Here is an 18,437-nt window from a genome sequence, read left to right on the forward strand (position 1 = left end):
CTGCTGATCTTATTGAAATACCTTATAAACACTTAATTTTGTCAATTTTGTCTCTATACCATAGAGTAAAGCTTTCTCTTTTTTCATCAGGAGTAATAAGTAATGAAAATTCAAGAGCAGAATGTGAAATGTTAAATGAATACAATTCCACTTTAGCAGATGACAAAAGGAAGATAGTGATTTAAAAATTTGCAAGTTTAGAGAAAAATACTAGTGTAAAAGTTTAACAGGTCAAAAATTAAAAATAAATTCAAGTTATATGGATAAAGCCACTTCATGTAGACACAAACAAATGCATATAATGCCCTTTTCCTACTAGATCCTAATGTCAGCCTTCAGAATAAAGTGAGACTGTTATCTGTAAGACGCACTTTCAACCTTCTGGTTATCAACACAACCAAGCAGTTCTTTCCTAATGACATCAGAGGAGTTACCTGTGAAATCCCAAGTACAAGGTGTACTCTGTCAGGACAAGGTTTTCTGTTACCAGGTTGTAGTTCTGGGGAAACTTTGGCTCCTGCACAGCTGGGATCAAACAGGTTTCTTTGTCCAAACCTCAAAGAAATTAAAAGGAAGAGTAGATGGCTTGCCACAGACATCTATCTTGGCTCCAGTGTCCCTTTATTCTAGTTCAACTTCCATCCTGCTATTAGTGAATTAAGTAATATCTTCTTAAAAACACATCTTCTCACATTCCTACTCTCTTGTCTAAAAATGTAATTTGGCTTCTCAGTCTATAGAAATGCAGTTATATCTCTTTAGCTTGATCATGAAATCACCAACAATTAAAAGGAATGATAGCACTGTAGATTTTTCCAGGGGATAGATAATAGATCATTTGTATCTATTCTGTGCTTTTCTGTATTTAAGATTATTTGCTTTTGAGCATGTTACTTTTATAATTAGAAGAGTTATACAACTGGGAGGAAATACATCAAGATTGAGTGATTCATTTTGAGTGGTAGAATTAAGAGTGATTTATCTTCTTCTTTTCACTTCTCTGTATTATTTGAGTTTTCCCCAATATTCTTCCTCCCTAGGCTAATATTTCCTGCCAATTCCCATACCCCTTCCCCCATCTACCCCTTGTTCCAGCCACACTGAGCTTCTCACTGTTCCTTAGTTAAGACATTTCACAGCTGTGTACCTTCATACTTGTTTTTCCCTCTATATAAAGGGCCTCCTTTGCTCCTTTGCTTGATAAACCCAACTCATTTTTCAGGACTCAGCTATGAAGACCTCCAGCTTCTGCAGAATTAATCATTTACTCCCTCCTCTGTGCTCCTGTAGATTAGCCCTAGACCATATTATGATGATCTGTTAACATATCTGCCTTCCTGTGGAGACTTTGAGTTCAAAAAGGACAGGGAATGTACTTTATTCATTTTCATAATGAATGAATGAATGAGCGAATATCCAAGTCTGCCAAATTCAGAGAGAAGGTCTCATTAAAGGACAACATCTAAAAAATAACAGTTTTAAAAAGTTTGCCTTTTTAAAACTCCTAATAGCTTTTCTTTTTGCCTCATCTTCTTTGAGAAAGAGGGACCTCTGTGAAAAAGGATATAGAAGTGAATGGCTTAGATGTTATGCACACACTGTTTTGAGAAGACCAGCTCCCCCTTACCTCTCATGTGTACATTTTTTATTTTTCGTTCTTCATCATTCAACTCCTTCAGGGCACAGTAAGTGGGATTAAAGGTGAGGAGCCGAGAGGATCTGGGTTTGCAAAATGGCTGGCATAACTTCAGGAGAGCAGCACCCAAATTCAGAAAGAAGGCATCCGAGGCATACATTTGGAAGAAGATTTCTGGCATCTGATTGGCCCAAATCTTGGTGCGGCCTGCATTTGCATGCAAACAGTTTCCAAGCCAGGACAAGATACAGTGTTTGGTTTCTGGAGAGAGCTGGAGTAAGTTCTTCAACATCTGGTAGATCTTTTCATGGAACCGAGCCATGAACTGTTTAACCAGAAAACACAACCACAGAACATTCCAGTTTCACAATCCTAATATTTGTTACTATCAAATCTTAGCCACTGGCAATTTCCAAAAATACACAAATCCTAATCTTCTCCCTCACTCTCCCTGTGCCTTACGCCACCATTTCTGATTAAAAAAAAATTTTTTTTTTTTTCTGGGAACTTTTAAGAGATTTCCTGATGAGCTGCCAAACTGCAGGTAGCATTTATATAGCTTTAGAATAGGGGATGGTAAACTTTTTCTGCAGAGGGCCAGATGATAAATATTTTTGGCTTTGCATGCCATAGGGTCTCTGTAGCAACTATTCAACTCTACCACTGTGGCATGAAATCAAGCCATGAACAATACATATACACATGGGCATGGCTGGGTTCAATAAAACTATTTACAAAAATGGGCGGCAGGCTGGATTTGGCCACTGGTATAATTTGCCAACCCCTGCTTTAGAAAGTTGTGATGATGGGAGATTTAAACTGCCCCCAATTCAACCATTTATTGTCATATGTTGGCCAGACTTCTACCATAATTTATACTAAGAAGCCCAAAAATAGAGGGCATAAGTAGAAGGAGGAAAAGGAAAATAATTTGGTTTTTAAGCTGGAGTTCAGTCAGAAGATTTTAGGAGCTAAAGGTAAGAAAAATGAGGATTGAGAGCAGGTAGCTGTGCTACAGCACAGGGCAAAGAAGAGCAGCAGCTTACTCTTAAACCACACAAAGGTCTGTGCTCTGCTCTTAGTGCCTGCTAAAAAGAGGGCCATTTCTGTACATGATTATGGTAGACAGCCAACCAGATTGATCTGCTTTCCCAAAGAGGCTCAAGCAGCCTCATCTGCATCTGCTTTCTGAGGAAACGATACTTAATCTAAGACCAGGGGGCCGGGATACACCGGTAAACAGCTCCACCTGGTGAATGTTGGCCTCTTGTACTTTGATCTCCTGAGGACTGGAACGAGATGGATTCAGGAAGTAGCCATGATTTTCTACTACACCCGGAGTCTTTAATAAGCAGGAGATATTCAGGATTACTCCCAGCAAGGTCTTCTGGTACATCTGCCCATTACTAGGATCCTTGGGCTGAATGTATTCTACAAAAACCTGTAGGAAAAGACAAGCCTAGTTATTTGTCTGTATGATGAGATAAATGATGGGATGAGAGGGCCTCAAAGAGTTAAGATTATACAACAACCAATGTATCTTTCTCTTATTCCATAGGTAATATTACACTGCCCTCAGGATAGGGAAGCATGGAGTATTAAGCTTCCAACTCAACTGAATACATATGAGCTTTCAGACCTACCTTTGCCATATCCTTTTGCCTAGTGAAATACAGAAGAATGTCCAGATATGCGTACAACAGGATCTGGCAGAGTTCTAGATCTTTTATTCGGCCCAATAAAATATCAAACACTGGAAACATGACTTCTGGAAATGTTCGAACTTCCTCATCCAGTATCAAGGCTTCGATGACCTCATCCAGAAACTCAGCTACACCTTCAAAATCTGACAGAAGACAAGAGAGAGAGGAGGCCATAAGAATTTTTAGACGCCTTTACACACAGCTCTCTACTCTTTTGATACTTTTGATAATTCTATTGGTATTCAACCTCAAAGGTCAAGGTGTGAGCTCTCTTAATTTATGATGGAACCATAGTGGCTCTGAGGCTTTCTAATGCAATTAGAGGAATGTTACACTTGGAAATCAAATGTAGAAGCTCATAGATGTTGCTTATGTACTCACGGCCTCCTAGGATGGCTTCCAACATCAAATCTACCAGTTGCTCGTGGATGTTTTGGTCAACATAGATCTCGGGAGTGAGGAGAACTGTTCGGGTATTGGACACAGTGAGGTTCCTGCACTGCACTGCAAAGGGTAGCAGGTTCTCTGGAACTTTGGTAATCTGGAAACAGCAATGAAGAGAGGGAAGAGTCTAGCTCTGTGACCTGGCACAAGGACAGATATAGCAAATAGAAGGGAAAAGACATTGTGTCCCAAAACAGTAGTGCTTTCCTGTGGATGCCTGAAAAGCCATGAGAGTTCATTCTTTGGTTTAAGGAATCACCTAACTGTTAGAAATTCTAATGCTGGAAGTGATCAAGCTCAACCTACTCTGTTATATACACCTTAGTGGAAATGAATTTATCAGACCTTTTTTTTAATAAGGGTGTGATATATTAAGACGTTTGTAGAGAGAATAATAGGAGGCACTTGTTAATTAGGGAAAGGGGTAGACCCCAAGCCACAGAAAGGAGAGACTAAAACTTTAGAAGATAAACTAATAGTGCCTCTGATATCCAGTTCCAGATATAATATGATGTATATAAATTGATATAATAGACACTGATCTTGGGACTTCCCTGGTGGTCCAGTGGTTAAGACTCTGCTTCCACTGCAGGGGGTGTGGGTTCGATCCTTGGTTGGGGAAGATCCCGCGTGCTGCACGGCACAGCCAAAAAAAAAAAAAAAAAAAAAAGACATTGATCCAACTCTCTGGCTTATGTGTTAAAGTCATACCCAAGAGGACAATAGAGTACTCAATACGGATTATTCTTTTACCTCTTCCTTGGCTCTTTGGAAACAGGAATAAAGGTAACAAAAAATGTGCCTCTCCCCTGCATCTCGATCAGCAGAGAGATTCAACGTTGTAGAAGAGGTCATGTTAATCAAGTGGTTGCCTGGATCTTGAAGTAATAAGCGAGTGAAGACGGCCTATTAAGAAAAACAAATAAACAAAAATACTAAATCATTGCAAAGTTAATTTATTTTAAAATTTATTTGACGTATTTTTTATTGAAGTATAGTTGATTTACAATGTTGTGTTAGTTTCAAGTGTTCAGCAAAGTGATTCAGTTACACACACATATATAGCTATTCTTTTTCAGATTCTTTTCCATTATAGGTTATTATAAGACATTGAATATAGTTCCCTGTGCTATATAAGTTGGTCCCTGTTGTTTATCTATTTTATATGCAGCAGTGTGTATCTCTTAATTCCAAACTCCTAATTTGACACAGGTTATTATAAGAATCACAGAACGTAGAACAAATGGGGAAAAAAGGGCTCAGTGTATCATTACTTTATAAAATATTACATATACAAATTTAATTGTTTATGTAGTGAATATTTGTTGAATGGTGTGGAGAATTGGAGATTAAACTCACATGTGAAATCTACTACTCTGCATCATTGCTGACCTCACTCAGTCTTATATAAACACAGTTTAAATGTACTGGGTTGGCCAAAAAGTTCGTTTGGGTTTTCCCACACCACTGTACAGAAAAACCCGAATGAACTTTTTGGCCAACCCAATTATGAAGTTAAACTACAAGTTGTCAAGTCTTCCCTATCAAACTTTTATTCCTTTAATGTTAATTAGGCACCTGTAAGATAAAATGCATTGTTTTGATTTTGGAAAAGATATAAAAAAAGAGATGGACCTTGGCCTTGATAAATATTAGTGTCTATGGGAGAGAGAAGACAGGTTCATAAAGAAGCCAAGACATGAGACAGAAACAGACAGTTCCCATAAGAGATGCATGGAGATTACTGTCAGAGCCCAGAGGAGAAAATAACTCCTACTTGGCAAAACTTTGTAAACAGGATGGCATTTTAACTAGGTCTTAAAGGATGGGTAGATTTGGACATGGGACCATGGTAGATGAGAAGATTCCAAAAGAGGAACACCACAAACAATGTAAGAGATGGAGCTAAGCAAAGCCACAGTTGGAAAAAGGTGAGCAGAGTTCAGCTGCAAGGCTAATTTTTCCTGAAGGCACATGTAAGGAATGTAAGAACGGTACCTGCTCTACGTTGTTCATATCAAGCCAGTCTTGATCTTCCAGGTCTACTGCCATTTCTTCCAAATACACACAACGGCTGGGGATGCCATTCCCACTTTTCAGGCTTGGGTCACCTGGGAAATGGTTTTAATCTGGTAAGTTAAGGATAATGCTTCTGTCTTATACAGACAACTGATCTTGATGGCATTTCTCTTGAACCCCAAGTTTGACTCAGGTAATATCAGAATGATCTTGCCACACAGAGCAGTATCTACAGATTTAAATATTTTTTACCCCTTGAAGAGTATGTGCTTTGTTATAAACCTAACACCATGACATTTAAAGAGTAAATCCCAGACATCAGCACTAATTCTGGGGTTTAACTACAGATAGGGCACAGAGGGGAAACACTATCTGACCCTTCTTGGGGCTTTCATCTAAATGTTTAGGTCACCTCTGAGAAGAAAATGGATTTAGCTACCATTCCCATTTCCCTTTTAAGGTAGTAAAGGCAGTAGCTACATGGCCCAGTCAGTATCAAAATAGAAATGAAAGTTGTGTCTGTGTCAAAATTCTGCTTTAGGTCACATTAAAAGCTTCCTTGAAATATAAACCCTGTGTTCCAGGGAGTATGATGGGTTTGTTTAACCATCAGATACAATAAGTTTCTAGGAGCAAGTCCCTAGCCCAAGCAGGAAGGGCAGAGTAATAAATACACTAGCTGCAAAGATGTAACTCACTGTTGTCCAGAGTGATGAGGAAGATCCTTTGGATCATGTGATTGATGTTGAGCTGCTCACATATTTCCTGCTGTGAACGGAATGAGCGGCTAATCTCAGCCACAGAGTAATCAAATTCATCCAGGCTCTCTGACACACTATTATCTGAGTCATCTGGGCTGGCTGGGAGTTCATCTGCCAGAAGATGTAAGTCATTAACAGTTACAATGCTCTCTTTAAGAGAAAACCAAGTACACATGATAAATGTAACCAAGAGGAGGATAATTTTGGGTGTTAAGCAAGTTAACTATCTAATTAGTGAACATCTCAAGTCAGGCAACATCTTTTTTTAAAAATTAAGGTATCACGGACATATTAGTTTCAGGCGCACAACATAATGATTCGATATTTATATATATTGTTAAATGATCACTACAATAAATCTAGTTAACGTCTGTTACCATACATAGCTACAAATTTTTTTCTTGTGATAAGAATTATTAAGATCGACTTTCTTAACAACTTTGAAATACACAATACAGTACTGTTAACTACAGTCACCATGCTGTTCATTGCATCCCCATGGATTCTTTATTTTATAACTGGAAATTTGTACCTTTTGAAACCCTTCACCTATTTTGCCCATCCCCCCCAGCCCTCTGCCTCTGGCAACCACCAATCTATTCTCTGTATCTATCAGCTTGTTTTTTTTTTTTTTAAATATTCCACATAAGTGAGATCATATGGTATTTGTCTTTCTGACTTATATTCCTCAGCATAACGCCCTCAAGGTCCAACCACTGTCCACCTGTTGTTGCAAATGGCAAGATTTCTTTTTTATTTATGACTGAATAATATTCGTGTGTGTATGCATGTATGTGCGTGCATGTGTGTAATTACATCGTTTTCTTTATTCATCTGCTGATGGACATTTAGGATGTTTTCACATCTTGGTTATTGTATACTGATGCAATGAACATGGGGGTGCATATATCTTCTTGAATTAGTGTTTTTGTTTTCTTTGGGTAAATACCCAGAAGTGGAATTGCTGGATCATATGGTAGTTCTGTATTTATTTTTTTTAGGAATCTCCATTCTAGTTTCCATAGTGCCTGCACCAATTTACAATCCCAGCAACGGTGCACAAGAATTCCCTTTTCTCCACATCCTTGCCAACACTTGTTATTTCTTGTCTTTTTGATAATAGCCATTCTAAGAGGTATGAAGTGGTTTTGATTTACATTTCCCCAATTAGTGATGTTTTTTTTCATAGATTAGGGCACCTTTTAATGTACCCGTTGGCCATCTGTATGTCGTCTTTGGAAAAATGTTTATTCAGATCCTGTGCCCATTTTTAAATTGGACTGTATTTTTTGCTATTGAGTAATATCAGGAAACATTTTAAATACAGAATTCTGAAATCCCTGGCTATAAAATCTACCATATTTTAAAAACCAAAAGTTTTATTCTTTGTACTCATAATTAATTGTATTCCAAAATGCCAATAGTAGCAACACTATCTTCCCTACAGAATCCTAGTGGGTAAAGAATTACCCAATAGATCAGTATGCCTTTAATTATATTAAATATGGCTTGGGGCTTCCCTGGTGGCGCAGTGGTTAAGAATCCACCTGCCAATGCAGGGGACATGGATTCAAGCCCTGGTCCAGGAAGATCCCATGTGCTGTGGAGCAACGAAGCCCGTGCGCCACAACTACTGAGCCTGCGCTCTAGAGCCCACAAGCCACAACTACTGAGCCCGTGTGCCACAGCTACTGAAGCCCATGCGCCTAGAGCCCATGCTCTACAACAAGAGAAGCCACCGTGATGAGAAGCCTGCGCACTGCAATGAAGAGTAGTCCCCGCTCACCGCAACTAAAGAAAGACTGCGCACAGCAATGAAGAAGACCCAACGCAGCCAAAAAAACAAAAAACAAAACTTCATAGACTAAAAACTATCCTAATTGTCCTTTTAATGGGAATTTCTCTAATTATTAGTGAGACTGGATTTATTTTTTTGGCTGCACTGGGTCTTTGGTGCTGCACACGGGCTTTTCTCTAGTTGAGGCGAGTGGGGGGCTACTCTTCGTTGCGGTGCACAGGCTTCTCACTGTGCTGGCTTCTCTCGTTGTGGAGCACGGGCTCTAGGCACATGGGCTTTAGTAGTTGTGGCTCAAGGGCTCTAGAGAGCAGGATCAGTAGTTGTGGCGCACAGGCTTAGTTGCTCTGCAGCATATGGGATCTTCCCAGACCAGGGCTCGAACCCGTGTCCCCTACATTGGCAGGCGGATTCTTAACCACTGTACCTGAGAAACCCGAGACTGGATTTTTAAAGTAACTTGATTATCATATATAAATCATTTCTAACTTATTTTTGGCTGCATGGTGTGGCATGGCATGCGGGATCTTAGTTCCCCACCAGGCATTGAACCCATGCCCCCTGCATTGGGAGCATGTGTAGTCTTAACCACTGGACCACTAGGAAAGTCCCTGTTCCTAACTTTTGTTGTTTTCCCAATGAGTTACTTTTTTCTTATTAATTGTATCCTTTTATTTTTTATTAAGCAACTTACAAGAGCTTCTCAGAACGGCACTCACGCTAAAGGGGTATATAAGTAGGTTGTTCATTAAAAGCTACACACAAGTCTGCATCTGCTTTTTCCCTCTACTGACAAAACCGTTAACTCTAAAAGTCCAGGCAAAACTCGCAGAAGCAAGAGTTGTGGGACTTCCCTGGTGGCGCAGTGGTTGAGAATCTGCCTGCCAATGAAGGGGACACAGGTTCGAGCCCTGGTCCGGGAAGATGCCGCATGCCGCAGAGCAACTAAGCCCGTGGGCCACAACTACTGAGCCTGTGCTCTAGAGTCCGTGAGCCACAACTACTGAGCCTGCGTGCTGCAACTACTGAAGCTCAAGAGCCTAGAGCCCGTGCTCCGCAACAAGGGAAGCCACTGCAATGAGAAGCCCGCGCACCACAATGAAGAGTAGCCCCCGCGGGCTTCCCTGGTGGCGCAGTGCTTGAGAGTCCACCTGCCGATGCAGGGGACACGGGTTCGTGCCCCGGTTTGGGAGGATCCCACATGCCGTGGAGCGACTAGGCCCGTGAGCCATGGCCGCTGAGCCTGCGCATCCGGAGCCTATGCTCCGCAATGGGAGAGGCCACAACAGTGAGAGGCCCGCATAACGCAAGAAAAAAAAAAAAAGAGTAGCCCCCACTTGCCACCACTAGAGAAAGACTGTGCGCAGCAACGGAGACCCAATGCAGCCAAAAATAAATAAATAAAATAAATAAATTTATATATATATATAAAAAAAGAATCCTCCTTTGAATGCAGGGGACACAGGTTTGATTCCTGTTCGGGGAATTAAAATCCCACATGCTGCGGGGCAACTAAGCCCGTGCTCTAGGGCCTGTGCCCCACAACTAGAGAGGCTGTGTGCTGCAACTACTGAGCCTGCGTGCTCTGGAGCCTGTGTACCACAACTAGAGAGAAGCCCTCACACTGCAATGAAGATCCTGTATGCCTCAACTAAGACCCGACGCAGCCAAATAAATTACTTTTAAAAAATAATAATAAATAAAAAATAAAATAAAATATCTTAAAAACAAAAAGAAGCAAGAGTTGCTTCACTGTGGTGACTTTAGTAAAAGTGAAGCTCAATAAAGGAGGCCAAAGGTTTTGGTAGAGTACTAACTGCTGGTGGAAAACAGGTTAGATCAGGTGGCCTGACAAATTCACTGTAAACAAACTAAGATGATGAGGTGCCAAAATAGTAACAAAAGGGCATGCACCTGATTTGTCCTCACTGCTTGGTGCCTGCACTGCTCCCAACCCTAGCCAGCCTTATGTCTGTTTATAGCCAGAAGGATGAGAGTTCTGTCACTCTATTCCTATACCACTCTATTCCCTTTTGAATTCCAAGAGTAATAGGTGCTGATTAGCAAAATTTCCCTCAACCACATACTTAAAAACTTTGTTTTCTCATTTCCTTATTTTTCCAACTCCTCACTCTCCATTCTCTCCTACAATCTCTTAATCCAAGGTTTCCCATTCTGATCCTATATCTTAGAAATCTGGGGAAGTTTTCAGAGACGGAGACTCAGAGCTGCCTATTTCTATCACATTTAGAAAGTCAGCATTACATGTATTTCTCCCTTGTTTCATCCATCACTTTGTCTACTACTCATGTGTCTTCCCCTGACCTCCTTTTTTTTTCTTCTTTTTTTAAAAAATTAAAAAAATAAATTTTTGGCTGTGTTGGGTCTTCATTGTTGTGCGTGGGCTTTCTCTACCTGTGGTGAGCGGGGGCTACTCTTCGTTGTGGTGCGCGGGCCTGTCATCACGGTGGCTTCTCTTGTTGCAGAGCATGGGCTCTAGGTGTGCAGGTTTCAGTAGTTGCAGCATGCAGGCTCAGTAGTTGTGGCTCACAGACTCTAGAGCACAGGCTCAGTAGTTGTGGCGCACGGGCTTAGTTGCTCCATGGCATGTGGGATCTTCCTGGACCAGGGCTCGAACCTGTGTCCCCTGCATTGGCAGGCAGATTCTTAACCACTGTACCACCAGGAAAGCCCCCTGACCTCCTTTTTATCCAATCCTAATCAGAGAGTAAGGCCACAACTTAGCTACATATCTGAATACTTCTGAAATAAACAAAATAAAGGGAAAATATAAACATTTCTCCTTTCCTAAAAACAATAACACTATTATTCTTTTTAGAGGAAGGAGAAGGGGAGCAATTTCTGGCTTGTAAGATTGTGAATACCCTCAGAAGACTAATATATTTGAGAAACAGCATCCTACTTCTCCTAGTCCATATGTTACCTTATAGGAGGGAGGTAGACTTGATCTTAATTTTGGTCCCAGATGAGGAAAATCATTTTTCTGATTAGTAAGATATTATCCTAATTTTTTTCACATTAAGGTTAAGGATCAGATTTTCCTAGATGTCTGTTCTGAAAGCAGTAAGTTATGAAAGTTGGCCACTCTATGGAGTGAAAGAAGCGTTCTGCTTGAGATAGACTCTGAAGCACTTGGCTTAAGAACAAATCTCATTTATTTCTCTACAGGCCAAAAAGCTTTTATAATTCTTCCTTCAAAAAAATAAAATAAAATATCTTAAAAACAAAAAGAAGCAAGAGTTGCTTCACTGTGGTGACTTTAGTAAAAGTGAAGCTCAATAAAGGAGGCCAAAGGTTTTGGTAGAGTACTAACTGCTGGTGGAAAACAGGTTAGATCAGGTGGCCTGACAAATTCACTGTAAACAAACTAAGATGATGAGGTGCCAAAATAGTAACAAAAGGGCATGCACCTGATTTGTCCTCACTGCTTGGTGCCTGCACTGCTCCCAACCCTAGCCAGCCTTATGTCTGTTTATAGCCAGAAGGATGAGAGTTCTGTCACTCTATTCCTATACCACTCTATTCCCTTTTGAATTCCAAGAGTAATAGGTGCTGATTAGCAAAATTTCCCTCAACCACATACTTAAAAACTTTGTTTTCTCATTTCCTTATTTTTCCAACTCCTCACTCTCCATTCTCTCCTACAATCTCTTAATCCAAGGTTTCCCATTCTGATCCTATATCTTAGAAATCTGGGGAAGTTTTCAGAGACGGAGACTCAGAGCTGCCTATTTCTATCACATTTAGAAAGTCAGCATTACATGTATTTCTCCCTTGTTTCATCCATCACTTTGTCTACTACTCATGTGTCTTCCCCTGACCTCCTTTTTTTTTCTTCTTTTTTTAAAAAATTAAAAAAATAAATTTTTGGCTGTGTTGGGTCTTCATTGTTGTGCGTGGGCTTTCTCTACCTGTGGTGAGCGGGGGCTACTCTTCGTTGTGGTGCGCGGGCCTGTCATCACGGTGGCTTCTCTTGTTGCAGAGCATGGGCTCTAGGTGTGCAGGTTTCAGTAGTTGCAGCATGCAGGCTCAGTAGTTGTGGCTCACAGACTCTAGAGCACAGGCTCAGTAGTTGTGGCGCACGGGCTTAGTTGCTCCATGGCATGTGGGATCTTCCTGGACCAGGGCTCGAACCTGTGTCCCCTGCATTGGCAGGCAGATTCTTAACCACTGTACCACCAGGAAAGCCCCCTGACCTCCTTTTTATCCAATCCTAATCAGAGAGTAAGGCCACAACTTAGCTACATATCTGAATACTTCTGAAATAAACAAAATAAAGGGAAAATATAAACATTTCTCCTTTCCTAAAAACAATAACACTATTATTCTTTTTAGAGGAAGGAGAAGGGGAGCAATTTCTGGCTTGTAAGATTGTGAATACCCTCAGAAGACTAATATATTTGAGAAACAGCATCCTACTTCTCCTAGTCCATATGTTACCTTATAGGAGGGAGGTAGACTTGATCTTAATTTTGGTCCCAGATGAGGAAAATCATTTTTCTGATTAGTAAGATATTATCCTAATTTTTTTCACATTAAGGTTAAGGATCAGATTTTCCTAGATGTCTGTTCTGAAAGCAGTAAGTTATGAAAGTTGGCCACTCTATGGAGTGAAAGAAGCGTTCTGCTTGAGATAGACTCTGAAGCACTTGGCTTAAGAACAAATCTCATTTATTTCTCTACAGGCCAAAAAGCTTTTATAATTCTTCCTTCAACAAATCTGCTTTCTACAGCTGCATGTGACTTGCTTTCCACACCTACGCCTATAACCTCAGTTTCCTATGTAAAAAAAAATTAGTATCCTTGTTATTAAGTATCTTTCAATAGGTGATTTTTAAAATAAAAGAGCTTGACAGCTTTGGGATCATGACTGGCATCTGTTACTCTAGAACCACCTGTTATCTGGTCTCTTCTTTATGCAGGGGATAGGACAGGGAGAAGAACCCAAAACAAAACAAACAACAAATATGAACCAAAAAAACACTTCTGCCCTAAACTTAAATTCTAGTTGCAATTAAGGACCCAAAGAATACTTAATTTGGGAAGACCCCATTCTAGGTCATCTCATCTGCTGCTACTGGCTTGTCCACTTACCAGATTGCTGCTTCAGCTGCTCTTTTTGGATTGCTGCAAACTGCTTGGCATCAGCCAGGGAGCCAAAAAGAGCAGCAAAGGGGTTACTTGAGATGTTGTTGTTATTCTCCTGGTCTGTCATTTCACTTTAAAGTATCCTCCATCCAGACCTAGGGGGAGGGGCTATAGAAAGGACAGGTATTAGACGCCGAAGGGCAGATAACGTAACAGTTATAATATTATCATAGTTGTTTCTTCTCCCATTTCTTGAATACATTTTGAAAGGGTTTGGGTAAGACTTGCCAACTCCTATTCCAAGATTCAAGACAATTTTTGGCAAAATGGTTAAAAACCTACCAACTGGACAAGTTGGCTTGATGTGGGGGTGGCTAAAACCAAAAAGCTTAAAAAATGTTCAGCTGGAATGCATTTATCTATTGACATGTTTCTATTTACTATACCTTTAAAAAATAGATTAAATAGAAAGAATTATTGAAGTCAAAGAGGAAACTCAGCTACTAATTGTAACAACAATGTGGCACTTAAAAGTAATATGACAAAAACTATGGATCTCCCATAAATCCCTAGGCTGGCTGACTAGTTCTCACTCACCACAAGCATAAGGTGGTGCTTGCACAGGCTTCTGTGACTTAAGAGTTGGAGCTGGGAATTCCTCAGCTACACAGAAACTAAATGTAAGTCTGTATGTCAGATGTGGAATTGCAAACCAGGACAGGAATCCGATTAGCAGCATATCGTGGGTTTTAAATCTATATTAAGCAATCTATCTCTACTTCTAGGCTTATGACTACTGATATTTTTTCCTCTAAAAACTAAATGGTCTTTGCTTAATTCTATATTTAACTTTCCCTATTTATCTGACTTTACAATACTGAAGAAACACAAATTCCTAATGTATACTATGAAATAGATATATACCTCAAAGGTATTTAAAGGAGCTGACTGAGCCGGCATTTGCACTCTTCTGATTACATTTCCTCATCCAAGCGCCAAGGGGACTCAGTGGGACAATGGGATGAGCAGAGCTCCCTGAAAGGCTTTCTCCCCTTTCTGAAATTTTAAGGCCAAAGCACAGAAATACAACCCTGAAAAGGGCGAGAAGAGACAAAGGGTATGAATATTCTGCTTACAAGGATGCTGAACTGCTACAAGGACAGAGGCCTTAGAAGGAGTGGGGTCAGAGACATAAATGTGGGAGAAAAAAAGAACGTTCGGTCTACCTTTACTTAATTGAATTAAGACTCCTTACAGAATCCTATTAACAAAAGCTAATGCAAGTCAGAAAAGTTACCCTTATTTTTTGGAGGAAGAGAGACTAACACTTTTTGACACTTCTTTTTTTTTTCTTCTACTTTTATTTTTTATTTATTTATTTATTTTTTAACATCTTTATTGCGGTATAATTGCTTTACAATGGTGTGTTAGTTTCTGCTTTATAACAAAGTGAATCAGTTATACATATACATATGTTCCCATATCTCTTCCCTCTTTGTCTCCCTCCCTCCCACTTTTTGACACTTCTGAGGCATCTCTACCAGTTGCTTCATGCTCCTGTCGTGCTTTCTGCATAAGAGCTAATGGCTACTGAGCTGTAATGACTCAGGCAGACAGTCTAGTCTTGTCTCAGCATGGTGCTGGGCTTTACTGCTTCAAGGAACTGAACTGTTAGATGTTGATCTATGTATTTTACTTTCTACTATGTATAGTTTAGTTGAGCTTAATAATGCAGAAAAGAAAGACAGCATATTTAGTGTTGGAATTAACAATCCTTGAGAGGTCTTTCCTCCCATTTAAACATTGCATAAGCTTAATTATTACCCCTAATTCATGTAGAGGCACCAAGAATTGTGTCACTGTTAGCTGACTACCACCCTACCTCTATTCTGAGGTACCCAGAGGAATGCAAAAAGTGTAGTGAGCTCTCGTTATTTTTCTGTCTGCAAAATATCAACCTCTTTTTTCAACATGACACCCACATTTTTCCTTTGGGGATCCAACCCATTCCCGGTCCATGTGTACAGAAGGGGATGACCTTACCCATTAGCTCCAGAAATGCGCATATGAATCTGGCCTGGCCAAAAAGAATACAGTATTCTCTGCCCAAAGTGACTGATTCAGGACTGGGCACAAGACCCTAGTAAGGCCTAACAGAATCAATGAACACCAGCTACAGGCCTTTGGCTAAATCTACAGAAAAGGGGACTCTTTTTTCCTGCTTGGGTTGTTAGGCTAGTAAGACAGGAAACTGGAGTTGCCATCTTTCTACCACCTAGAGAAGGCCTAGCCTAAAACTAAGCCAACATGTAGGAAAAGAGATGTGAGATGGAAAGAGTCTTCTCAGTTATAAAAAAGCCAGTAGATTTCCCTACATTGTGGAAGCCAATACAACTGAAAAGAGCTCAGATTAGTACAAAGGAAATGCATCACCTGTACCATCAATGCAGAAAGGAAGCGAGTTGAAACCTAAGAATCAGAACATAGGACACAGGCTCTTAAGACTATCAAGAGAGATAAAGAGGATTTATAATCACAAACGGCATTATTTCCTCCTTTCAATAATATACTGTTGCAGTATATAAAGCTAGCTTCCCACTACATTTTACCTATATTAACAGGATTTATAACTTTCTACACTGTATTCCTAATGTAGATCTTCTATCTTACTAGAAGGTAAGCAATTTGAACACAGGTTCATATCTGATTATTTTTTCTTCTGTACCTGGCATAGTCCGTAATCACAAAATCCCAAATAAATATGTATTGAATGATTCAATCTTACATGTAATTACTCCTGACCTTCTTGTAATCAATAGCAGCACCCATAATCCTACTTCAAGGTAAGGGTTTTACTGTTAGTCCTGGGTTGCAGTGGAAGGTCAAACTATTGGGCCAGACACTTGTGGCTCTTTGATATCTCAGAACGTGTAGAATAGAGAATGGAAATAAATCTCTGTTGTCATCTATGCTGTCTTTTTGAAAAACAAAAAGGGCTTTGCCTACCTCACTAAGCTCAACTTTCTCATATGTACTTAAAATCTATTTGAAGTAGTGCAAAAACTATTTTCATAGAAAAATAGCTAACACTGTGCAACCAGGAAAAGTTTACAGGAGAAAGGAGGACTGATCACTTGACGGGAACCTTTGTGGAGATGTCAGTTTAGATTTGTTCAATGATCACACAAATGTAAAAAGAGTACCCACTCCAAAAGAAAGGTCTGATAAAATGGCACCTTGATATTTTGTTTACTATTCAATGTCATCAGGAATTTATAATCTCCTACTTTCAACCGCCATACAAAGATAAAGTACTATCCTGTTGTCAGCCTTTGGCAAATAACCAATCAATATAACCACCAATCCTTAGATGTTTTTGGATTTGGTTTTTAAAAGACATCCTCTTTATTTATTTATTTACTTTTGGCTGCACGGCTTGCAGGATCTCAGTTCCCCGACCAGCGACTGAACCTGAGCCCTCTGCAGTGAAAGCACCGTAGTCCTAACCACTGGACCACCAGGGAATTCCCCCAAATAAGTCCCCTTTAAAAACACATTTCCCTCTTTTTTTTTTTTTTTTTTTGCGGTACGTGGGCCTCTCACTGCTGTGGCCTCTCCCGCCGCGGAGCACAGGCTCCGGACGCACAGGCTCAGTGGCCATGGCTCATGGGCCCAGCCGCTCTGCGGCATGTGGGATCTTCCCGGACCGGGGCACAAGCCCGTGTCCCCCGTATCGGCAGGCGGACTCTCAACCACTGCGCCACCAGGGAAGCCCCACGTTTCCCTCTTATACGCATGCTGCAAGACTCTACATTGATAAATGCTGTCTATCTCCAGTCCTACAAAATCCTCTCACCTCTCACTCTTTATAAAGAGTACTGCTAATCCCTTAAGGAGCACTGTCAGCTTTTAAAGAAGTGAGCACATAAACGTTTTAACATCAGATTTGGTACTGCTTTTCAACAGAAATACTTGGAATACTTCACAAAACTAGGATTGTCAAAATCAAGCTTTAGGGTTTCCCTAGTGGCGCAGTGGTTGAGAATCTGCCTGTCAATGCAGGGGACACGGGTTTGAGCCCTGGTCTGGGAGGATCCCACATGTCACGGAGCAACTATGCCCGTACGCTACAACTACTGAGTTTGTACTCTAGAGCCCGCGAGCCACAACTACTAAGCCCGTGCATCTAGAGCCTGTGCTCCACAACAGGGGAGGCCACTGCAATGAGAGGCCCGCGCACTGCAGCGAAGAGTAGCCACCACTCGCCACAACTAGAGGAAGCCCACGTGCAGCAACGAGGACCCAATGCAGCCCAAAATGAAATAAATAAATTAAAAAAATCAAGCTTTATTAAATTATACTCCATAAGGTCTCTTTCCTGGTGAGTAATACATAGATCAAACCAAAAAAGGAATTTAAAAAATGTTTTCATTGTTACACGTTCAGGCCTTTGTTGTGGCAACAGATCCTTCCATCACATCAGCAAGCTAGAAGGATCTCATCAAGTCGCAAAGCACACAGCATTCCTTCCTGGACCCCATTTTATCTCAGGACGGCTCCCAGGTGAGACCAAAACAGACCAAGGCAGTGAGACTAAACATATCCTTGTCCTGGGAGTGAAAAACTGAATCCAAAGAGAAGACCATCAAGTATAAGCTCCTGAGCTCTGGTTACTCAATTTTAGAAATGTCTTCTAAACCCAACTGCTGAGGGAGCAAGAAGCAGAGTGCCAGGAGAGTTTTGAGTGGTGAACTGATCACCTGCTTTTAGAAATATCAACACCTTGCCATATGGATTCGACTGGTTTGACTACTGCGACTCGTGCTTAATTTTCTCTTCTTTGGCACCTAGCTTTTTGTTGTCTACTCTTTACATTTTGTCCCTCAAGGTTCCATAAGGGATTCGCGGCACAGAGGGAGACCCACCCACTCGGGGCACGTTCTAGAGAAAGAAAACCAAAGATAATGCAA

The 18,437-nt window shown here is 40.6% G+C and overlaps 1 protein-coding gene across 2 annotated transcripts in view; it reads right to left on the reverse strand.

Moving 5' to 3' along the window:
* UBE4A (ubiquitination factor E4A) overlaps nucleotides 1–18,437 on the reverse strand; it is a 34,020-nt gene that overhangs the window by 15,259 nt on the left and 324 nt on the right. Inside the window, exons 2-10 of one of the 2 annotated variants that reach the window (XM_007456317.1) lie at nucleotides 13,474–13,635; nucleotides 6,501–6,674; nucleotides 5,782–5,894; nucleotides 4,537–4,689; nucleotides 3,721–3,880; nucleotides 3,280–3,482; nucleotides 2,886–3,077; nucleotides 1,628–1,961; nucleotides 435–555 (exon numbers count right to left, since the gene is read on the reverse strand). In XM_007456317.1, coding sequence (XP_007456379.1) covers nucleotides 435–555; nucleotides 1,628–1,961; nucleotides 2,886–3,077; nucleotides 3,280–3,482; nucleotides 3,721–3,880; nucleotides 4,537–4,689; nucleotides 5,782–5,894; nucleotides 6,501–6,674; nucleotides 13,474–13,594 — 1,571 coding nt within the window. In that variant the 5' untranslated portion in view covers nucleotides 13,595–13,635. Of the gene's footprint in view, nucleotides 1–434; nucleotides 556–1,627; nucleotides 1,962–2,885; nucleotides 3,078–3,279; nucleotides 3,483–3,672; nucleotides 3,881–4,536; nucleotides 4,690–5,781; nucleotides 5,895–6,500; nucleotides 6,675–13,473; nucleotides 13,636–18,437 lie in introns of those variants that run through there. The other variant, XM_007456316.1, reaches the window with a different exon arrangement.

This window comes from Lipotes vexillifer, unplaced genomic scaffold (assembly GCF_000442215.2).
Source record: "Lipotes vexillifer unplaced genomic scaffold, Lipotes_vexillifer_v1.1 scaffold753, whole genome shotgun sequence".
NCBI lineage: Eukaryota > Metazoa > Chordata > Mammalia > Artiodactyla > Lipotidae > Lipotes > Lipotes vexillifer.